The 17,408-nt window shown below is 27.3% G+C and overlaps 3 protein-coding genes across 5 annotated transcripts; 2 read left to right on the forward strand and 1 right to left on the reverse strand.

The window, feature by feature from the left end:
• Positions 1-12: 12 nt before the first annotated feature.
• LOC118066263 (facilitated trehalose transporter Tret1-like) lies at positions 13-7,285 on the reverse strand. Of its 3 annotated transcripts, XM_035082173.1 has the most exons (3): positions 7,014-7,284; positions 4,147-5,128; positions 13-2,246 (listed from the first exon to the last, which is right to left on the reverse strand). In XM_035082173.1, the coding sequence occupies exons 2-3, from the start codon at positions 4,152-4,154 to the stop codon at positions 638-640; spliced, it is 1,617 nt and encodes a 538-aa protein (XP_034938064.1). In that variant the 5' UTR covers positions 4,155-5,128; positions 7,014-7,284; the 3' UTR covers positions 13-637. The 3 variants fall into 3 exon arrangements, with proteins under 3 accessions (XP_034938064.1, XP_034938065.1, XP_034938063.1); XM_035082174.1 differs by lacking the exon at positions 4,147-5,128 and having other exon boundaries at positions 7,014-7,285; XM_035082172.1 differs by lacking the exons at positions 4,147-5,128; positions 7,014-7,284 and adding an exon at positions 5,661-5,892.
• A 1,320-nt stretch (positions 7,286-8,605) lies between these two features.
• Positions 8,606-13,488, forward strand: LOC118066240 (uncharacterized). Its single transcript, XM_035082125.1, has 10 exons — positions 8,606-9,136; positions 9,252-9,529; positions 9,597-10,132; positions 10,240-10,344; positions 10,541-10,699; positions 11,807-12,128; positions 12,185-12,720; positions 13,010-13,114; positions 13,181-13,342; positions 13,435-13,488. Exons 1-10 carry the CDS (start codon positions 9,075-9,077, stop codon positions 13,486-13,488), a joined length of 2,319 nt encoding a protein of 772 aa, XP_034938016.1. The 5' UTR covers positions 8,606-9,074.
• A 234-nt stretch (positions 13,489-13,722) lies between these two features.
• ninaB (neither inactivation nor afterpotential B) lies at positions 13,723-16,976 on the forward strand. Its single transcript, XM_035082170.1, has 8 exons — positions 13,723-13,783; positions 14,266-14,686; positions 14,901-15,047; positions 15,141-15,427; positions 15,505-15,719; positions 15,802-16,353; positions 16,430-16,528; positions 16,602-16,976. Exons 1-8 carry the CDS (start codon positions 13,762-13,764, stop codon positions 16,782-16,784), a joined length of 1,926 nt encoding a protein of 641 aa, XP_034938061.1. The 5' UTR covers positions 13,723-13,761; the 3' UTR covers positions 16,785-16,976.
• The last annotated feature ends 432 nt before the right edge of the window (positions 16,977-17,408 follow it).

Consider the following 17,408-nt stretch of genomic DNA (forward strand, 5'->3'; position numbering starts at 1 on the left):
AGAAACTTATAATTAATATAGTAATTGGCACGTTAGTTAGCAACTTTAATTATTGAAAAAGAGATTACGTACGCATTGTGCACAATTTGAGGCATTTATGAATAATAAGGCATAACAAAAATTATGCCTTTCAAGTACTTATATATACAGAAAAAAGCGACTTTGTAAGTGATATCATTAATATTTACAATTTCGTTTTTTTCGTGTACGTACAATCTTAATTTACCATTGTTTTGTGTAAAAAATAATTACTGATTTAACTTATTTTATATTACATCTAACAATAATATTACAATCTTTAAATACCTATTAAAAACTTGGAAGAACACATTTTTTAACAACAAATTTTTACTATGTTCTAGAAACATGATAATATGATAACAATATTTATTTGTTTTAAATGGTTCAAATCATTCTTCATGATATCTCTTTTACCTTTAACAAAATTACTTACAAAGAATATGAGGAGATATTTATCAAGGAAGAAAATTAATTTATTGTACCATTTTTTTTTCTTTTTTAAGTCTACATTTTTTATATTAAAATACTCAATGTATATTTAAAAAAAAGTCTTAAAAGTAGCACCGCAAAAGTCTTCGTCAGCACACTTATATCACAATAATCTTTGATATAAAATTTATTTAGGTAATGTTTCTGCTTTTTTATTTTCTAAATTTTGAGTTTTCCCAATACAAAACAATTTTCCTGTTTTTAAAGATGAATTTCTACCCGAAAAATAATCCTCAATTTCTTGAAGAGTTCTATTCTTCGTTTCAGGCAGACAAATATAAAAATAAAATGTTCCAAAGAATGAAATAAATCCATACAGTAAAAATGTTCCATGTTCAGTCAGTGTAGCTCTTAAAAATGGGAAGGTCTTGACTACCATAAATATAAAACCATGTGCTGACATCGTGGTAAGACCACCAATAATTCCACGCACTTGAACTGGATACACTTCACCAATCATAACCCAGGGGATTACAAGAAAACCAATAGTACATGCAATTGTGTAGGAAAAGATACAGAGAACTGGAATCCATGTCCAGGACGGTAGAATATTATTGGCTTTCCAGTAAACATTCATCCACATGTAACCGCCTAATCCTAACATGGAAAGTCCACATCCAAGTGAGGAAATCATTGTAAGTGGCCTTCTACCACATTTTCTGCATAAAACACAAGCTAAAATAGTTGATAACAGTCTAACTATGCCTAAAATTGTTGTTGCTAAGTATTTATTCATTGTGGCACCGGATTGTTGGAAAATATCCACAGCATAGAACGTAACAGCATTCGTTCCTGACCACTGGTAGATGAGGAAGTAGAAAAATAGCAATGTAAATGGTTTTAGTGCATTTGGCTGAAGTAATGCAATTATGATTTCGCGAGGTTTCGTCAGTCTCTTGAGGTTATTTTTATTTGAAAAATTTATGAGGGTATCCATTTCTTTATCAAGGTTATATGAGCTTCCTCGAAAGTGTTCCAAAGCTTTTCGAGCTTTTTCTGGCTTATTTCTAGATATTAAATAAGATGGAGTTTCTGGAAAAATGAACATTAAAATCAAAGCCGTAAAAGGTATCAGCCCACTTATTGCTGCACATATTTTCCAAGAGACTATGCTTCCTAATGCATATTCTAGTAAAACACCTGTGCTTACTCCTACACTCGATAATGCTGTCAGCATACCGCGGAGATGAGGTTGCGTCACTTCGCTAGTATAAACACGAGCTGGTGCACCAACCATACCTGATGCCAAGCCCACGAAAAATCGTCCCGCATAAAGCATATCAACATTTAATGCAAATGTTATCAAAAGCCATCCTAGTAATCCTGGGATTTCAGTTATTATAAGAGATCGCTTTCTCCCAAGTTGATCCATCATGTAGCCAGATAATAAACAACCTATTGGTGTTCCAATTGATGACATGCTGGCAATCCATGATTCTTGTACTTCATCAATACTTATTGTACTGTTAGCATCCCTGAGTTGTGGAATAGCAATGGCAGAAAATCCAAATGTCATTCCAGTATTTATCGTTCCTAGTTGGGCTACAAACGCAGCTAATACTTGTCTCACGGCACTTCCATGAGATAAATGTGGATTTTCAGGGTCTATTACATGGCCGTTTGAAGCTAAATTTGGTTTTTCAAACGATATAGATGTAGAAAACTGTTGAACTTTTGGCTTGAGTAAGCTGTCATTGACCAAGGCTTCTTTTTCCTTTTCATCAGTAGTCTTGTTTCTGAAAACATTAATTTTTTTTAAATTAATATATTATTTTAAAATTATCAGTATATAGGATTCAATACATTTAATTGGATTACAAATCACTTAATAATTAGATAAGATTTTAATTAATCTCAGAGACTTCTGAGGATAATTCAATTATAAGTAAACATTTTAAATAATAATATTACTTCTCAATTACATAATTAATCCATATTTTTTATATTTTCTAAAAAAATAAGTCATTAAAAATATTCCATAGTACAGCTATAGAATTGAAAAAACTTATCAAATTTTTTCAACTAAAATATTTTATCGTCCTCTCACGAGTTAGGTAATTATATAAATGCTATTGTTTAAATAGTTGACAGAGCCAACAACTTATTGTCATAAATGGAACACTGTTTTACTTATTAACTAATAGAATAGTGATTGAAAAAAAAAATAAATTCTTTGAATTAATTGACACATTACAAATAAAACATCAATTTAAACAATTGAAGTGATTCAATACTTTTTTTTTGTCTACACATCTATGTGTATGAGGTAGCGTTCCATCTAAATGATTATAATCATTCTAAGCAGTTAGATAATGTCAATTATTATTCAAGAATATACTGCTTCGATTAAACCAATTAGCGTTTAGCAGTTTTATTGACAAAGATATGTTCCTAGCAAACAAAATAATTCGTTTGTTCCAATTGATGCGAAGGTCATAATATCTCTGATAGATATTTCAACATGTTGACTAATTTAAAAAACCTAGTTATGTTGAATTCAAAATATATTCAATCAAATTTTTTATTTTTTTGCCTTCGACATTCTAAATGGACAGTGTCTAATATGAATTGTAAATTTGCTTGTAAATCATTTGTATTCTCAAAGACGCGAACTTGAATCTTCTTTAGTTTAGAGTTGAAGACGTGCCCAATGGCCTATATTTTATTTATAACTCTATTCTATCATCTAATGTCTTGTTCATTGAGTTTTTTCCTAGCAAAATTTTTTGTATATCACTATTTTTTTGCATTTATTTTTTCCAGATCATAAGAAGTAATTATCCTTTATTATAATACTTTGTTCGCTTATTTACGTCTGTAATTAAGTTCAAACAAAAGAGATAATGAAGAAAATGACAGAACTTAAGCGAAAGGAAGGAGTTTAATTTATATATCATATGGAAAATATTCCATTTTTAATGTAATTTACGGTGTGATGATTCATAATCTTATTATCAACTCATACGGAAGCATTTTTTTTTATTCATTTAAGTGCTTTCCAACATCTTTGCTTTTTGCTAAAAAGAAATATTTCCACTGTGTTTTAAGTAATTAATAATATGTAATACATTTGTTTAGTTGATTAATTCAATAAGCAAGAATTGCTTATCATACTTTGACATTAAACTTTATATTATGAGATCGTGCAGTTTATATTAATTACTAATATAAACGTAGCAATTTTTATGTTAATATGTATTGAGTAAATTTTCTTGGTACGTGATTGACTTCATTTGCAAGGATTAAATTATTAGCATTTATTAGGATCAAAATAGATAAATGAAATGACTGATAATAATTATTTTTTTCCACATGAAAGTACATACATTTACGAATAAACTATTTATGTTAATTTAGTAAAATATTTTATCATTTGATAAGCAATCGTGAATTTTTATAATTGTTAACACACTTGTGTAGATAATATTTTTTTGAACAAAACATTTGTTACTTGAATATTTTATTTACACAGACAGCAGATTTAGTGCCATTATTTTTAAGTCTGATTATATATTTTATCTAACAGTTAAATGAATTATGATAATACCAAAAGTTTGTAACTTGTTTGAAATTTGCAGAAAAAAATTGAAATGTCAATTGACAGTATAAATGATTAATTAGTGAGTCAATACTTACAATTCCATTTTGTTAATCTATGAATCAAACGCAATAAATTTGTAAACGTTTTTTTTTATTTAATAAATAATTTATTATTATAATTTAATTACACTATAAAAATGATTCTTATTGTTATCATTATTTTATTATTGTCATTAAAAAATAAATAATAACAAATAATTTTTAAAAACTTGAACAAACAATTTCTTCCTTTTGCCACGATTCATTTGTAAATACGTTCACTTTATTTTGAAATACAAGACAAAAACTTAAGTAATGATATATATATTTTTTTTTTATTACGTCAATGTTTTTAAATTTAATAAAAAGTGATATTTTTTGTTGAATTTGACGTTGAAAGATACGTTTGCACGTTACGATACGAATGTTTCGTGTCTTGGCAACTCATGAGTTTTATACATAAACGCACGTATTTTGCCTCTAGCAAGAAGAAAGATGATAAAAGTCCTAGAGTAGAGGGGGAATTTCAACTGTTTCGGCGTTGCCAACTTCAAGCTTTCACCTTTAGATAGCGCACTTATTGAACATCCATCGAATAATTCATTTAAATTTAACCACTTTATTTATTATTTATTCTCATAACAATCATAACACACTTAACACTGTAATCTCCTTATCAGCACAGTATTATTAGATTTATATTCATTTGATTCGAGGGAAAAAAATTTTCCGAAGATTAAAATAAGATTCTATGAAATTTGTATTCATCATGAGAAGTATAAAATGGACTTATCATTATCTAATAGCAGATTTAATTTTTAACACGATTTTAATAGCTGATAACTCATATAATCAGAGATAATAAACAAGGATTAATTAATAAAAAATAATTAGAAAATTTATCGACAGGTATTACGTCTGATTAGATTCTTTTTAAGTACATTGTGATAATAAACTTCATAGACAACTGGTAACTGATGCTCCAATCTTCGAACTCATGTCATAATTTTGCTCTGAATATCATCATCCTCCTAGTTTCCTAAGGTGGTGTAATCTTATTTATTTTTTATTGATCAAGTAATTATTTAAAGATAAAAAATTAATGTGTAAAATATTTCTTTTTTTGCAGTTAAATCAAAAAGTATTGGAAAATATAAAAACAAAAGCTGAAGATTGGCTGTGAGATATTAAGTTGAGTGAATAAATTGTCATTTATTGGGAATAAACATCTTTCCAGTAGCATTTTAAATAATAAAGAATTATTCTAATTCATAAATGATATAATAGTTGCGTTGTAGGTAAATAAAAGTTGTTTACGCATACACTCATCACGCAGTATAGACGTGAATGCAACGTGATGGATTTTACGCCAATGCCGGGTGACAAGGATATTATTTATTAGACTGTTTATTATGACTAATGCAATAATAAATTATTATTTGCCAATAATCCATCAAAGGAAATAACGCAGCTCCCTCTGTAAATTTTACTTTTGATATGTTGCAGAATATGTCTTATTGAATTAAAAATAATCATTGAATAATTTTGATACTTGAACATCGGTTACTTACGGTAATTTGTTATTTTCACTGAACGTACTGTAATTTCGATTGTAATTAACCAACATAGTATATTAATTATCGTAATACTGAACTCTGATGTAAATGCACGCGTATCTCTTATATGTTCACCACGAGGCACGACCATTAAATAGTTCCCCTATCATGTATTTTTTATACTGAAAGTTTTTTTTCTAATCACATCTCTTTCTTTCTTCCTTCGCTGATATCAACATGTTTATTTTTGGCCATTTATATTTAATAGCACATTTTTATTAATCGATATTGTGACAATACTACTGATAACAACAAAACAGTGATAACAATTATTCATTTACATTAAGAATTTATTTTTTTTTGTTAATAAAAAGATAAAGTAATTTTCAAGAAGTGTCTATTTATTATTGATATGGTTTTTTATCGTGAATATGTAGCTGAAATTATTCAATTATTATGTTATCTAAAAAAGAAAAAAAATTGTTTTTTTTTTTTAAACAGAAATATTAAATTCTAAATTAAATAATGTTATAATTATTAATTAAATGATTATTATGAGTTTAATTGCTTTAAATGAATAAATTTTCTACTCAGTTAATTAAATATTCAACTGTATGACTTGTTTTATTGTTATTGTTTAATTAATTGTCGTAATTTCTATTGCTAAATAAATTATTGTAATTTATAGAAATAAATTATCTTTATTTTTCAACGACCAATTGCAACATCTTGAATAAATTGATTATGATGAATAGCAATGTCTTAATAATATTCAAATGACAATTTATCCGCAAAATTTCTCTTCTCAGGATCTCATAAAAATGATCATTTTATCTAATAAAGAATCTCAATTGAAATATTTATTTTTTCTATGCTATTTTCTTTAAAAGCATTTATTGCATCACTGTCAACCACGTGTTGTATTGCTTACAACACTTTCACGAGGTGTCTCGTGACTATTGCGTGTTCCAGGATCGAAGGATTTGTTTAAAAAAGCATAACACGTGTGCAACATATATATTTATATTCATGTGATTTTAAAAAAAAATAAAAAAACTACCAACATCACAGTAATAAAGTAAAATAGAAAATGACTTATTAGGGATGGAATTTAATTGGATGTAATTAATTAAAATTTTTGTCGGTGGGAAATAGTTTCAAATGATGAGTCATGTTAGATCACATTCTAGAATAGGCCACAGATGGAAAGGATAATTTGTAAAAGGTCACAATACCAAGCTCTGATGATAGTAATTACGTAAGATGAGGAGATTATTAATCAATTAGATAAAATACATACGATGAGAGAAGGTTTCGAACAGTCGCGTGCCAATCATTTTTATTAGAATTAATGAAATTTATACCTACACTTAGTTCCCCTCCAATGTTGTTAAATATTTCAAGAAATATTTTCGCATCTATGCATCGTTATCTCATTCATAAATTGCAATATTGAATAATAACTTGAGTAATAGATTGAAATTGATTGGCTGTATTGAGGGCTAGACTGCGCGGCGACAGTTTATTTATGATGGTTTTCCTTTACTTATTATTTTACTAATACTCTGACATGTAGATGACTTAATCATTTTCTGTAATCAAGAAATTCTGTGTTAGTAAGTTATATATTTCACTTTGATAATAGAAAATATGTTGGGAAAATATTGATAACTTTTAATTGATATCGATTGAAATATCAACATTTTTGAGGTTATATTATCAAAAAATCATATGAAATTGATTTTAGATAAACTTATCTATTTGATGATCATCAATAATTCGCAGAAAAAGCTTTGAAACTGTAAGAAAATTGGAAATCGTAATCAATTGTCATTCTTAATCTTTAACAGCTTTCACCTGGAATAATACACAAGATTAGAATAATTGTACTTTCAATGACAATTTCTAAAGCACGTGCCAAATAAATCAGCTCAAATTATTGTTATGTAAAAAAACATGTTAAAATATTTATAACTTGCAAATGAATTGTGGCCAAAACACTTTTTGCATAAAGAAATAGATTTTCAATGTTTAAAAATAAACTTTTTTCATTGGATTTTCCTTATTGTTGCAAAAACTTGTTAAAAAATATATCAATTAGTGTAATTCTCATTTTAGTATTAGTTATTGATGACTTATTTTTCTTCATGAATAAAATATGACCAACTAAAAAGGTCAAAGTTCGATTAGAGAAGAAAAATATCGTTATCAGACTCCGATGAGTCCTCACGTGCTTTTGTCAGTCACAACAGGCATGTGACTCGTCATGTGATTCTTTTAATCTGTAATCTCTTTTGGTCACTCAATCGTTACTATATTACACACTTATTTTTTTAATATTTTTTTTTACTGTTATTATGCTTAATGAATATTGATAACGAATTTCAAATAAATTCATAATTGTACTAAGTATACGACCTTTAGTATAGCTATTCATCAAAGTTTATATAAGCAAGATTTAATTTTTTATCAATCATGGAGATAAAAACATTTATTAATAATTTTTTACTTAATAAAAAAATGTGTTTAGTCTAATCATCGTGTAATGAAAATCAATTACGACAAATGTTATTTATTAAAAATATGCTTGATAGCATATGATAGCAATGAATTACATCAAATTGTTGTTATTTTTTAAAATACTCCTAATAATTGAAAAAAAACTAATAGTTTTTTAATATTGATTTATATTTTCAACTTTAATTTTTATATCCACATCTATTTTTTACCACAACTTAGATATTTGGATTTAAAAAATAGATTCACATATACGTTTTAATATTTTAAATAAATTAATCTTCAAGTGCGACTTACAAATACAGTTCGACTACAATTATGAACCATAATCACATATTTACTCAACTGGTTTCTATTGATTGGAAAAATTCACAAAAATAGTTAAAAATAAATTTATTTCAACAATATCTAAATAAGTGTAAATTATTTTATTTCAGAGTATTGCTATTTAGCATTAAGATTTTTGAATAGTTAGAATGAAATTGAAATGTAAAAACATTCAGCAAATTATTCAACATTCTACTATCACGGAAATAAAATAATGCTGACAGAATAAAAAGCACCAGTTAACCGCTGTCTAGTTAAATATAATGTAACAAAACGTCTGGTAAATATTTTATTTACCACTTATCATATACATGTTTGGCTCGATAGAGTTTTTCTTACGAAAATAAATCAGATGGGATTTAAACAACTGCAAATAAATTTGTAATTCAATAACAAGAGAAAATAATAGTAGAAAAACGTAAGCTATAAGTTAATTTTTCCTGTGATGTTCAAAATAGAGATACAAGAAAAAATAGAGGAAAATATTTACTTTTACCACTAGAAGAAAATGATAGCTTGAGAAAGTAAGTGTAATGCTGAGCTTTAAATAAATAAGTATTCCTTGTACGCAAGTCCTTAGCAGACATGAAAGGTTCAACCCCTCCAATACATCGTAGAACTATGGATGTAAAGATCTATGGACTCCGGTAAAATACAAAGAGTTTATTTTTAACAAGATTTAAAGAATTTTTATATTTTAAAAATTCAATAAAATTGAAAATAATAATGAATGAATGTTAAAAAATTTTGTTTTGATTGCAGATTATTTGGTTTATGGAATGAAAAGTCAAAATACGTGCAGCTCCTTTTTCATGTTGGAGTTTTTGTCAACATTGTTCTGCTTTTTGTATATCTCGCAACTGTAATAGTTGAGATCTTTCTGACGGATAGTAATGTTATTATATTTGATTGTACTTTACATGTTGTTACGGCGATTGCATTACTTTGCAAATTTTATAAATTTTTTTTTGATCATGATCGGATTGATAAACTGATTGAAAAGATCTATAAACCACTGGATATTCTCATATTATCACCAGGTAAATATTAAATCAATGAATTGTTTTTTTGTTAACAATATTTCTTCTTTAAATACATATTTTCCAGATACTCAAATTCAGGATATAATTCAACGGAATCTCCATCAAGAAAAAATACTAGATATTTTTTTTGGATGTTGTTTTCTTATTTTTGACATTTCTGTAGCCTGTGTAATATTTACAGAAGGAAAGAATCTGCCTTTGCCAGGAAGGTTCCCATTTAATACATCAATTTCACCTCTTTATGAAATTATATTTAGCTACCACATGTGGGTGACAAGTCTTCATTTAGGAGTTGTACTTCTGGTAGATGAATTGATTTTTTCGTCCATAAGATGGATTACCGTTCAGTTCATTATTTTAAACATCAACTACCAGAATTGCTGTAATACCAGTTACAGTAAAAGTGAAAAAAATAGTGACGATTCTTTAGTTATTGTCAGTGTGCACAACTTTACTGATTTATTAAAAATCCATTTTCAAAACCATCAATATTTAATTGAACTAGTTGCAGAGTGGAATGCTATTTTCAATATGACCATGTTTTGTGAAATTGCAACCAATTGTTTTATGATTTGTCTTGGTTCATTTCAAGTCACAATGGTAAGACCATACTTTGAACACATTTACTTTAGAATCTTTAAACATTTTATTAGATAATTAAAATTAAATTAAAAGAATTATAATGCATTTATATTTTATGTTGCGAGGGAACAAGTAACTTAGCATATACAGCCAAATTTATGTTTTTCTTTGGAGCTGCGTCTTGTCAGTTATTTATTTGGTGTTGGTTAGGCAGTGAACTTACTTCACAGGTATAATTGTAAATCCATTCTCATTTTTATATTTTCGTATTATGCATTTCATTATTTAATGAAACTATTAAGAAGCCAGGTAATCTATTATTATGTAACAACTTGGTCCAAATTTACTAAATATTTTTTGAATAAATCTTTAAATGAATATCACGCTTACGCTAGAAAAATAATATTATTAATAATTATTTTTCAGAGTGAATTAATGGCTTCGGGCTTATGGTCATGTGGTTGGGAATCATGTCTTAATTCAGACATCAAGTCAATGATGATTATGTCCATGATCCACACCAAAACTATATTACAACTCAAGGCTGGAAAATTTTTTGTTATGACCATGCAGACATTCGTTTCAGTAATACCAAATTCTATGAATTTAATTCATTTCGTTTCATCAGATTAATGACTTTTTTTATAATCATTCATAATTATTAACAGGTTCTACGCAGTGCATATTCATTCCTTGCCTTACTTTCAGCATCAAACGACTAGAGTTTTTCACTTTTAAAACATCATGAATATCTATTTGTTTTTTTATCATCTATTCAGTTGTTTAGAGAGACGCTTCAAGAATATTTAATTTACTACTTATTACCCATACGTATTCAACATTACATTTTTTTTCTAAAGTAATAAATTGAATGAGGATTTGAGCCAATGTAAATAAATTTATACTTCAGTTGAAAAGAAGAGAGAATAGTAGACAAAATGCCATACGAAATTTAATTTTGGCACACATAGAAAATAAAAAATGATGTACCTCAACACAGTAAGTTGAAGTGAAATTTTTCTTCATATCATCATATTGTAATATTTACAAATACTTTTGAGGATACATTCTTTGACGGTGTGATGAATTTTAGTATTCAGGCTTTGAGATATATTTTAGACAATACACTCAATATGAATGATCACAATTATGGTGTACAAAGTGTTACTTGGTAGTTACTAGATACAATGTAGTAGAAATTGTTCACAGTACAAAAGTCAGCAAGTAACTAAAGTTAGACTCAATGCGTTGCAAGGAAGTACTTTATGCATATTTTATGAAACCCCTACCACTGATGCACTAAGTACGAAAGGGTTTTTCTGCAAAGTATATGATAAGACTTTCTCACATATATTGATACATATTTTATCTAATAATGATGGATAATTTTTTACAATACCTCAGCTTGCGATTTTTCTTTATTTTCCTCTGTACAGAAATAAATAGAATGAGAGGAAAATTTTTTTGTGTAATGTAGAAAATTACAGTTCACATCGAAACATCCGTAGGAAAGGATCTGAATAAATTATTAACTGCTACACTTTTTCGTATTATAGAGAAATAAATGGAAAAAATAGTACCTTCTTCACACCGTAAAGCCCTGAATACTAAAATCTCTGGACTGAGGTACAACATATCTACTCTTTTTATAAATATTTCTGATAAAATAACAATAACTAATAAGTTATAAAGAACATTTTACTAATCAATTTTTTAAATTATAGATTTTTAGGATTTTGGGCTCCAGAGTCATCAACACCACTGTGTACTAGATTCCTCTATACTATTAATCATATTTTAGCTGTATTTTTTTTTTCTTTTTATGTAGCAACTTTGATTGGTGATATAGTCATTAATAGAAGAAATATCCCAGTTACTTTGGAAATTATTTTATATCTTTCTTCAACATTGATGGTAGGGTTTAAGTCATATAAGTTTGCAATAGAACATCTCCGAATTGCTCATCTTACTGAAGCAATTCTCAAACCTCTTGATGCTCTTAGCCAATCAGAAGGTAAGATTTAAAATACTTTTATTAATTTTTCTTATTAATTATCGCCGTTTAACTAGATTCCAACATCAGAGAGTTAATAAAAAAAAATGTTTTACATGAATTTATTGTTGATGTCTCTTTCGGAAGTATGATTACCCTATTCGACATGGGCGTACTCGTGATGATTTATTTTAATGAAACTGATTTACTTGTGAGAGGCGAATTCCCATTTGACACGACAATTTCCCCCAATCATGAATATGCGATCATTCTTCAAGTTTTTATGATTCATGTCGTTTTTGCATTGATCGTATTGACAGACGAATCTATATTTTCGTTGATTCGATGGATTACTATTCAATTGACTATTCTGAATATGAATTATCAAAAATGTAATGTTTCGAACAAATCAATTATTGATGGATACTCTTCACAAGAACCAATTTATGAAAATGATGATAATTTTTTATTTAAACTTGCAATTTGTTCCAATGACCATCGATATCTTATCAAATTAATGTCAGAATGGAATTCAATCTTCAACACTGTTATGCTTACAGAAATATCTACAAATTGTTTTATGATTTGTCTTACTTCTGTTCAATTAGTGATGGTAAGAATGTATACGGTATGCAAACAATTTTTTTATTGCCATCAATTTATATTCTTTTTGTGTTTTTTAATCTTGTGTTAACGAGAAAGTATAATTATCTTGATAACTTTTCTAATTTTACTTTGTTTATTCAAATCTATTTTTTGATATCTTGTGTAATTACATCATAAAGCATGTAAATTACTTATTTGTCAAACAATTTTTACCGTGGCTTTAAAATATCAATATGTATTCTTCAATGAGCTTACTAGAATAATCATTTTATTAATTTTATCTTGTAAATCATGAGGATCATGAAAATATGGCAGAGACAATAAAATTTATGCTGTTTTTTGGCTCAGCTGCATCACAGCTATTGATATGGTGTTGGCTTGGTAATGAGCTTACTTTTCAGGTGATAATCAATGAGATAAATTTCAAATGTAGTTCAAAATACTAGAGATTAATTGTTTATTTTTAGAGTGAGTGTGTATCTAATGGATTGTGGTCATGTGGTTGGGAGATGTACTTGAAACACCGTCACATTAAATCACTTATGAAGATTTCTTTGGTGCAAGGAATACGTCCGTTCCAAATGAAAGCTGGTAAATTTTTCGTCATGTCTATGGAAACGTATGTCAACGTAAGAATATTTCTTTATACCTTTTTACTCATTGAAAAAATGATATTTATAATTAATTCCCCAATTGAATATTTGTTTCATCATTTAAACAGGTCATAAAAACTGCATACTCATTTTTTGCCGTACTTCGTGCAACTAATGTATAATTTGAATATACATTTGATATTTTTTAATTTGATTATTCATTTCTTAGTAAACTTTGTTAGCAAATTTCGATGTTTAATAAATAAGTAAACATGAATTGTGTTCTTGATTACTAGACTGGTCTCTTAAAAGAATTAAGTAAAAAACTAAAATTGAAAGTTAATATTTCAAAGTTTGTCTTAAAATAATTTTGGACAACATCCAAATACTTACAATTCTTAAGAAATACTCAGTTGTAGATTTACTCGTAGTTTCCTATACTTATCTGCTATTTTATGAAGCTACCATCTCTACTTAGTGAGTAAATATTAATATCTACAATTTCTTTTTCATTTAAAGAAACTTTAAAATACATTTAACAAACTAATGATTCCATAAAACAATAAAATAAAAATAATTATGATCAAATAAAACTGAAAATTTCATCATAGGTTTTATTTTATCCCCCTTTGCTTTTAATAATATTAACCTACTATTATTTTTTTAAAACAATAAATTAATAATTCACGTGTGACATGACCATGTGTATTTTGTTCATGGATGGAATCACGTGGATATATAATTCCCATGATATCAATTGTATGGCTTCCTATATCATTTAAGAGGATTAGCGGCTTCCATTTAAAGGTCAAGCACAAGCATGAAATGCTTTCACTTTACAAACGTATTTACTTGAATAAACATACGATGGATTTAACTCCATCTAATTCAAAAAAACGGATTTTACAAATACTGTCATCTATTTTAAAACCACTTCTTTCTGCTAACGGTGAAAACAGGTTACCTGTCGAAGACGACAGCGATTAAAGTGTTAATAAAGATTGGAGCTATGACACGAAGAAAATTAATTTATTCGCAATCAATAGACAGCTTCAAACCAGTTCGTTCTAATATTATTGATAAATATCTCAATGACAAATTAAATCGTCAGACATCTTTAAAATCTTTTCAAGAAGAAGAGACACCAGATCATGGTAGAGATGTTGATAATTCTACGGATATTAATTATTGGCCCAAGTGTGATTCATCTATTTGGATGAGATCTTGTGAAGAGGAAGTCATTGTACCAATAAAAGGTCAAATTACTGGTGAAATTCCTAAATGGTTAAAAGGAACACTTCTGAGAAATGGCCCAGGAAGTCTTAAAGTTGGAGATTATAAGTTTGATCATTTGTTTGATAGTTCAGCTTTGCTACATAAGTAGGTTCTTTATATTTGTGTTGATGATCTACAGTGCTATCAATTTAAATCTGGTTAATGTTCAAATTATATATAACTGAATTAATAATTGACATTTTCAATTGGAAAATGATAAGCAAAAAGAAATAAGTATTAATAACAAATTTTTAAAAGCACTGTAGATATCAATCATCAAAAAAATTCATATAACAAGTTTTATTGTGAATATTATTAGATTTTATATAAAAAATGGAGAAGTGACTTACCAGAGAAGATTTGTACAAACAGATGTCTATAAAAAAAACCATCGAGCAAAGAGAATTGTTTTAACTGAGTTTGGAACCCGTGCTGCTCCGGATCCATGTCAAACTATTTTTAATAGGTAATAAAAGCATGAATTAATTTCAATATTCAATTAATAATAATTATTTTAAATTACTTATAAGATACTAATAATAACTTACATTATTTCAAGAATCGCTGCTATCTTTAACCCTGCTGATAATGCCTCAGATAATTCCATGATATCCGTTTATCCTTTTGATGATGAATTTTATACTTTTACTGAATATCCTGTGATCCACCGCATCGATCCTGAAACATTAGAAACCAAGTCTAAAGTTAACATCTCCAAGTATGTTGGAATAGTTAATCATACCTCACACCCTCATGTTATGGAAGATGGTTCAGTTTTTAATGTTGGCATGAGCATTACTTCTAAAGGACCTGCTTACAGTGTTGTACAGTTTCCTTGCAAGAAAGGTAATAAAATCAATGAAATTTTTACTAACAAAAATAATTATTGTTCTTACTTATAGAAAGTTTTTTAATTATTATAGATGATCAGCGATCAATGTTTGAACAAGCAAAAATAGTTGCTACTCTTCCTGTGAGATGGATGTTGAATCCTTCATATATGCACACTTTTGGGATAACTGATAACTTTTATATCATTGTTGAACAACCATTAGCTGTTTCATTGGCTACTATGGTTAAAAGTCATTTGAACAATGATCCTTTAAACTCCTGTTTAAAATGGCATGAGAATGAAAGTGTAATATCATAATTATCTATTCTATCGGATATTTATTAATTGATTACTGAATAACTAATTATTAGTTTTAAATTAATTTTAGACTTTAATCCATGTGATATCAAGAAGTAATGGTAAATTATTGAAATCATTTATAGCTGATACATTTTTCTTTCTCCATATTATCAATCAATTCGAGACTCTTGACAAAAATTATGTCGTTATCGACATTTGTTGCTATAGAGATGCAAAGATGCTTAACTGTATGTATGTGGATGAAATGAAAAATATGCACAAAAATCCAGATTATTCTAAATTATTTCGAGGTCGACCACTCAGATTTATTCTACCGATTGGTGACATAAAAGATAATATTTCAGCTGATGAGAATTTAATTCAAATAAATACAGTCCATCAAAGAACTGATATTGAAATAATTAATCATGATAATTATGAAAAAAATATCAAAAATACTATTTTAGAGCCGAAAGCTTCAGCTTACCGTTTAAAATGTGGAAAGATATTTGTTCAACCGGAATTGATTTGTGATTTAGGATGTGAAACACCGAGGTTTAATTATGACAGGTGTCTTGGTAAAGAATATCGATATTTTTATGCGATATCGAGTGATGTAGATCTTGATAATCCAGGAACAGTAAGATATTTTGATGTTTTTGTTTCTGGTTAATTGAAAGAAATTCAATCAAATGACAATCGATTTACTGTTTCAGCTTATCAAAGTTGATACAGCTACAAAAACAAAAACCACGTGGAAACAGGATGGTTTGTATCCAAGTGAACCGATATTCGTACCTCGACCTGGAGCAACAGTAAATATCAATAATTTATTTAATGGTAAAATTATTTAAACATAAATTAATTACCTAACCGTGAATCTTGTAGGATGAAGATGATGGTGTAATTTTAAGTGCAGCAATTTTTGGTGAAAGTAATGAAACTGATATAACATTATTGATAATTGACGCCAAAACGATGAAAGAAATTGGTCGATCAATATTTTCAACACCTGGACCAGTTCCTAAATGTTTACATGGTTGGTTTACTCTTGAAAGAAGTATAAGTTGAATATTATTTATATAAAATAAATTATTTTTAATGTCTTTTTCAGTTTTTGAGTGTTTTTTTTTTCTTTTGAATATAGATTTGTTTTTATGTTTATACATTATTTACAAGCATAGAATAAAATTATCTATTAATATATTACAATTTTCATTACTAATTTTGTACCTCAGTATTACTAATTAGTCATACACTTTTCAATTATTCCACTACCTACTTAGGAAATTATTTCTTTCTAACATTATAAGTAATGATAATAACATCATTATCGAACTTCTTTCATAGTGTTTTGTCGATTATGACAATATATTTCAGTTGGAATGTAAAAATATCGTTTTAATTGATTAAAATATTATCCCTAATATCATAATAATATTTATAATTATTAACATTCATTTGTATTAATAATTTCTATCAATTTCATTGTAAATATCTTATGAAAATATTATTGGCACAACCTTTGTAACAAAATAAAAAATTACGATAATGTAATTTTTATTTAATTATTTATCTTGTTCATAATTATTCTAATGACTTTATTCCTATATTTTTATTATTATTCAAATAATTCGGTATTGCTCAATTCGTATAATTAAAATTATATATAAAATTGATGATGTGATAATAAAA

This window comes from Chelonus insularis, unplaced genomic scaffold (assembly GCF_013357705.1).
Source record: "Chelonus insularis isolate UGA/USDA-ARS -01 unplaced genomic scaffold, ASM1335770v1 contig_338_pilon, whole genome shotgun sequence".
Lineage (NCBI taxonomy): Eukaryota > Metazoa > Arthropoda > Insecta > Hymenoptera > Braconidae > Chelonus > Chelonus insularis.

What these genes read in the sequence shown, in the direction of transcription:
- LOC118066263 (XM_035082172.1), bottom strand. Translation starts at nt 5,716, where the DNA reads ATGTTGGTTAATTACAATCGAAATTACAGTACGTTCAGTGAAAATAAC. An exon ending in AGTGAAAATAACAAATTACC is followed by an intron (nt 2,247 to 5,660) that starts GTAAGTAACCGA and finishes TAATGTTTTCAG; the next exon opens with AAACAAGACTACTGATGAAA.
- LOC118066240 (XM_035082125.1), top strand. Translation starts at nt 9,075, where the DNA reads ATGAAAGGTTCAACCCCTCCAATACATCGTAGAACTATGGATGTAAAG. An exon ending in GTAAAGATCTATGGACTCCG is followed by an intron (nt 9,137 to 9,251) that starts GTAAAATACAAA and finishes TTTTGATTGCAG; the next exon opens with ATTATTTGGTTTATGGAATG. An exon ending in GCAGTGAACTTACTTCACAG is followed by an intron (nt 10,345 to 10,540) that starts GTATAATTGTAA and finishes ATTATTTTTCAG; the next exon opens with AGTGAATTAATGGCTTCGGG.
- ninaB (XM_035082170.1), top strand. Translation starts at nt 13,762, where the DNA reads ATGAAGCTACCATCTCTACTTA. An exon ending in GAAGCTACCATCTCTACTTA is followed by an intron (nt 13,784 to 14,265) that starts GTGAGTAAATAT and finishes CGGTGAAAACAG; the next exon opens with GTTACCTGTCGAAGACGACA. An exon ending in TGTCAAACTATTTTTAATAG is followed by an intron (nt 15,048 to 15,140) that starts GTAATAAAAGCA and finishes CATTATTTCAAG; the next exon opens with AATCGCTGCTATCTTTAACC.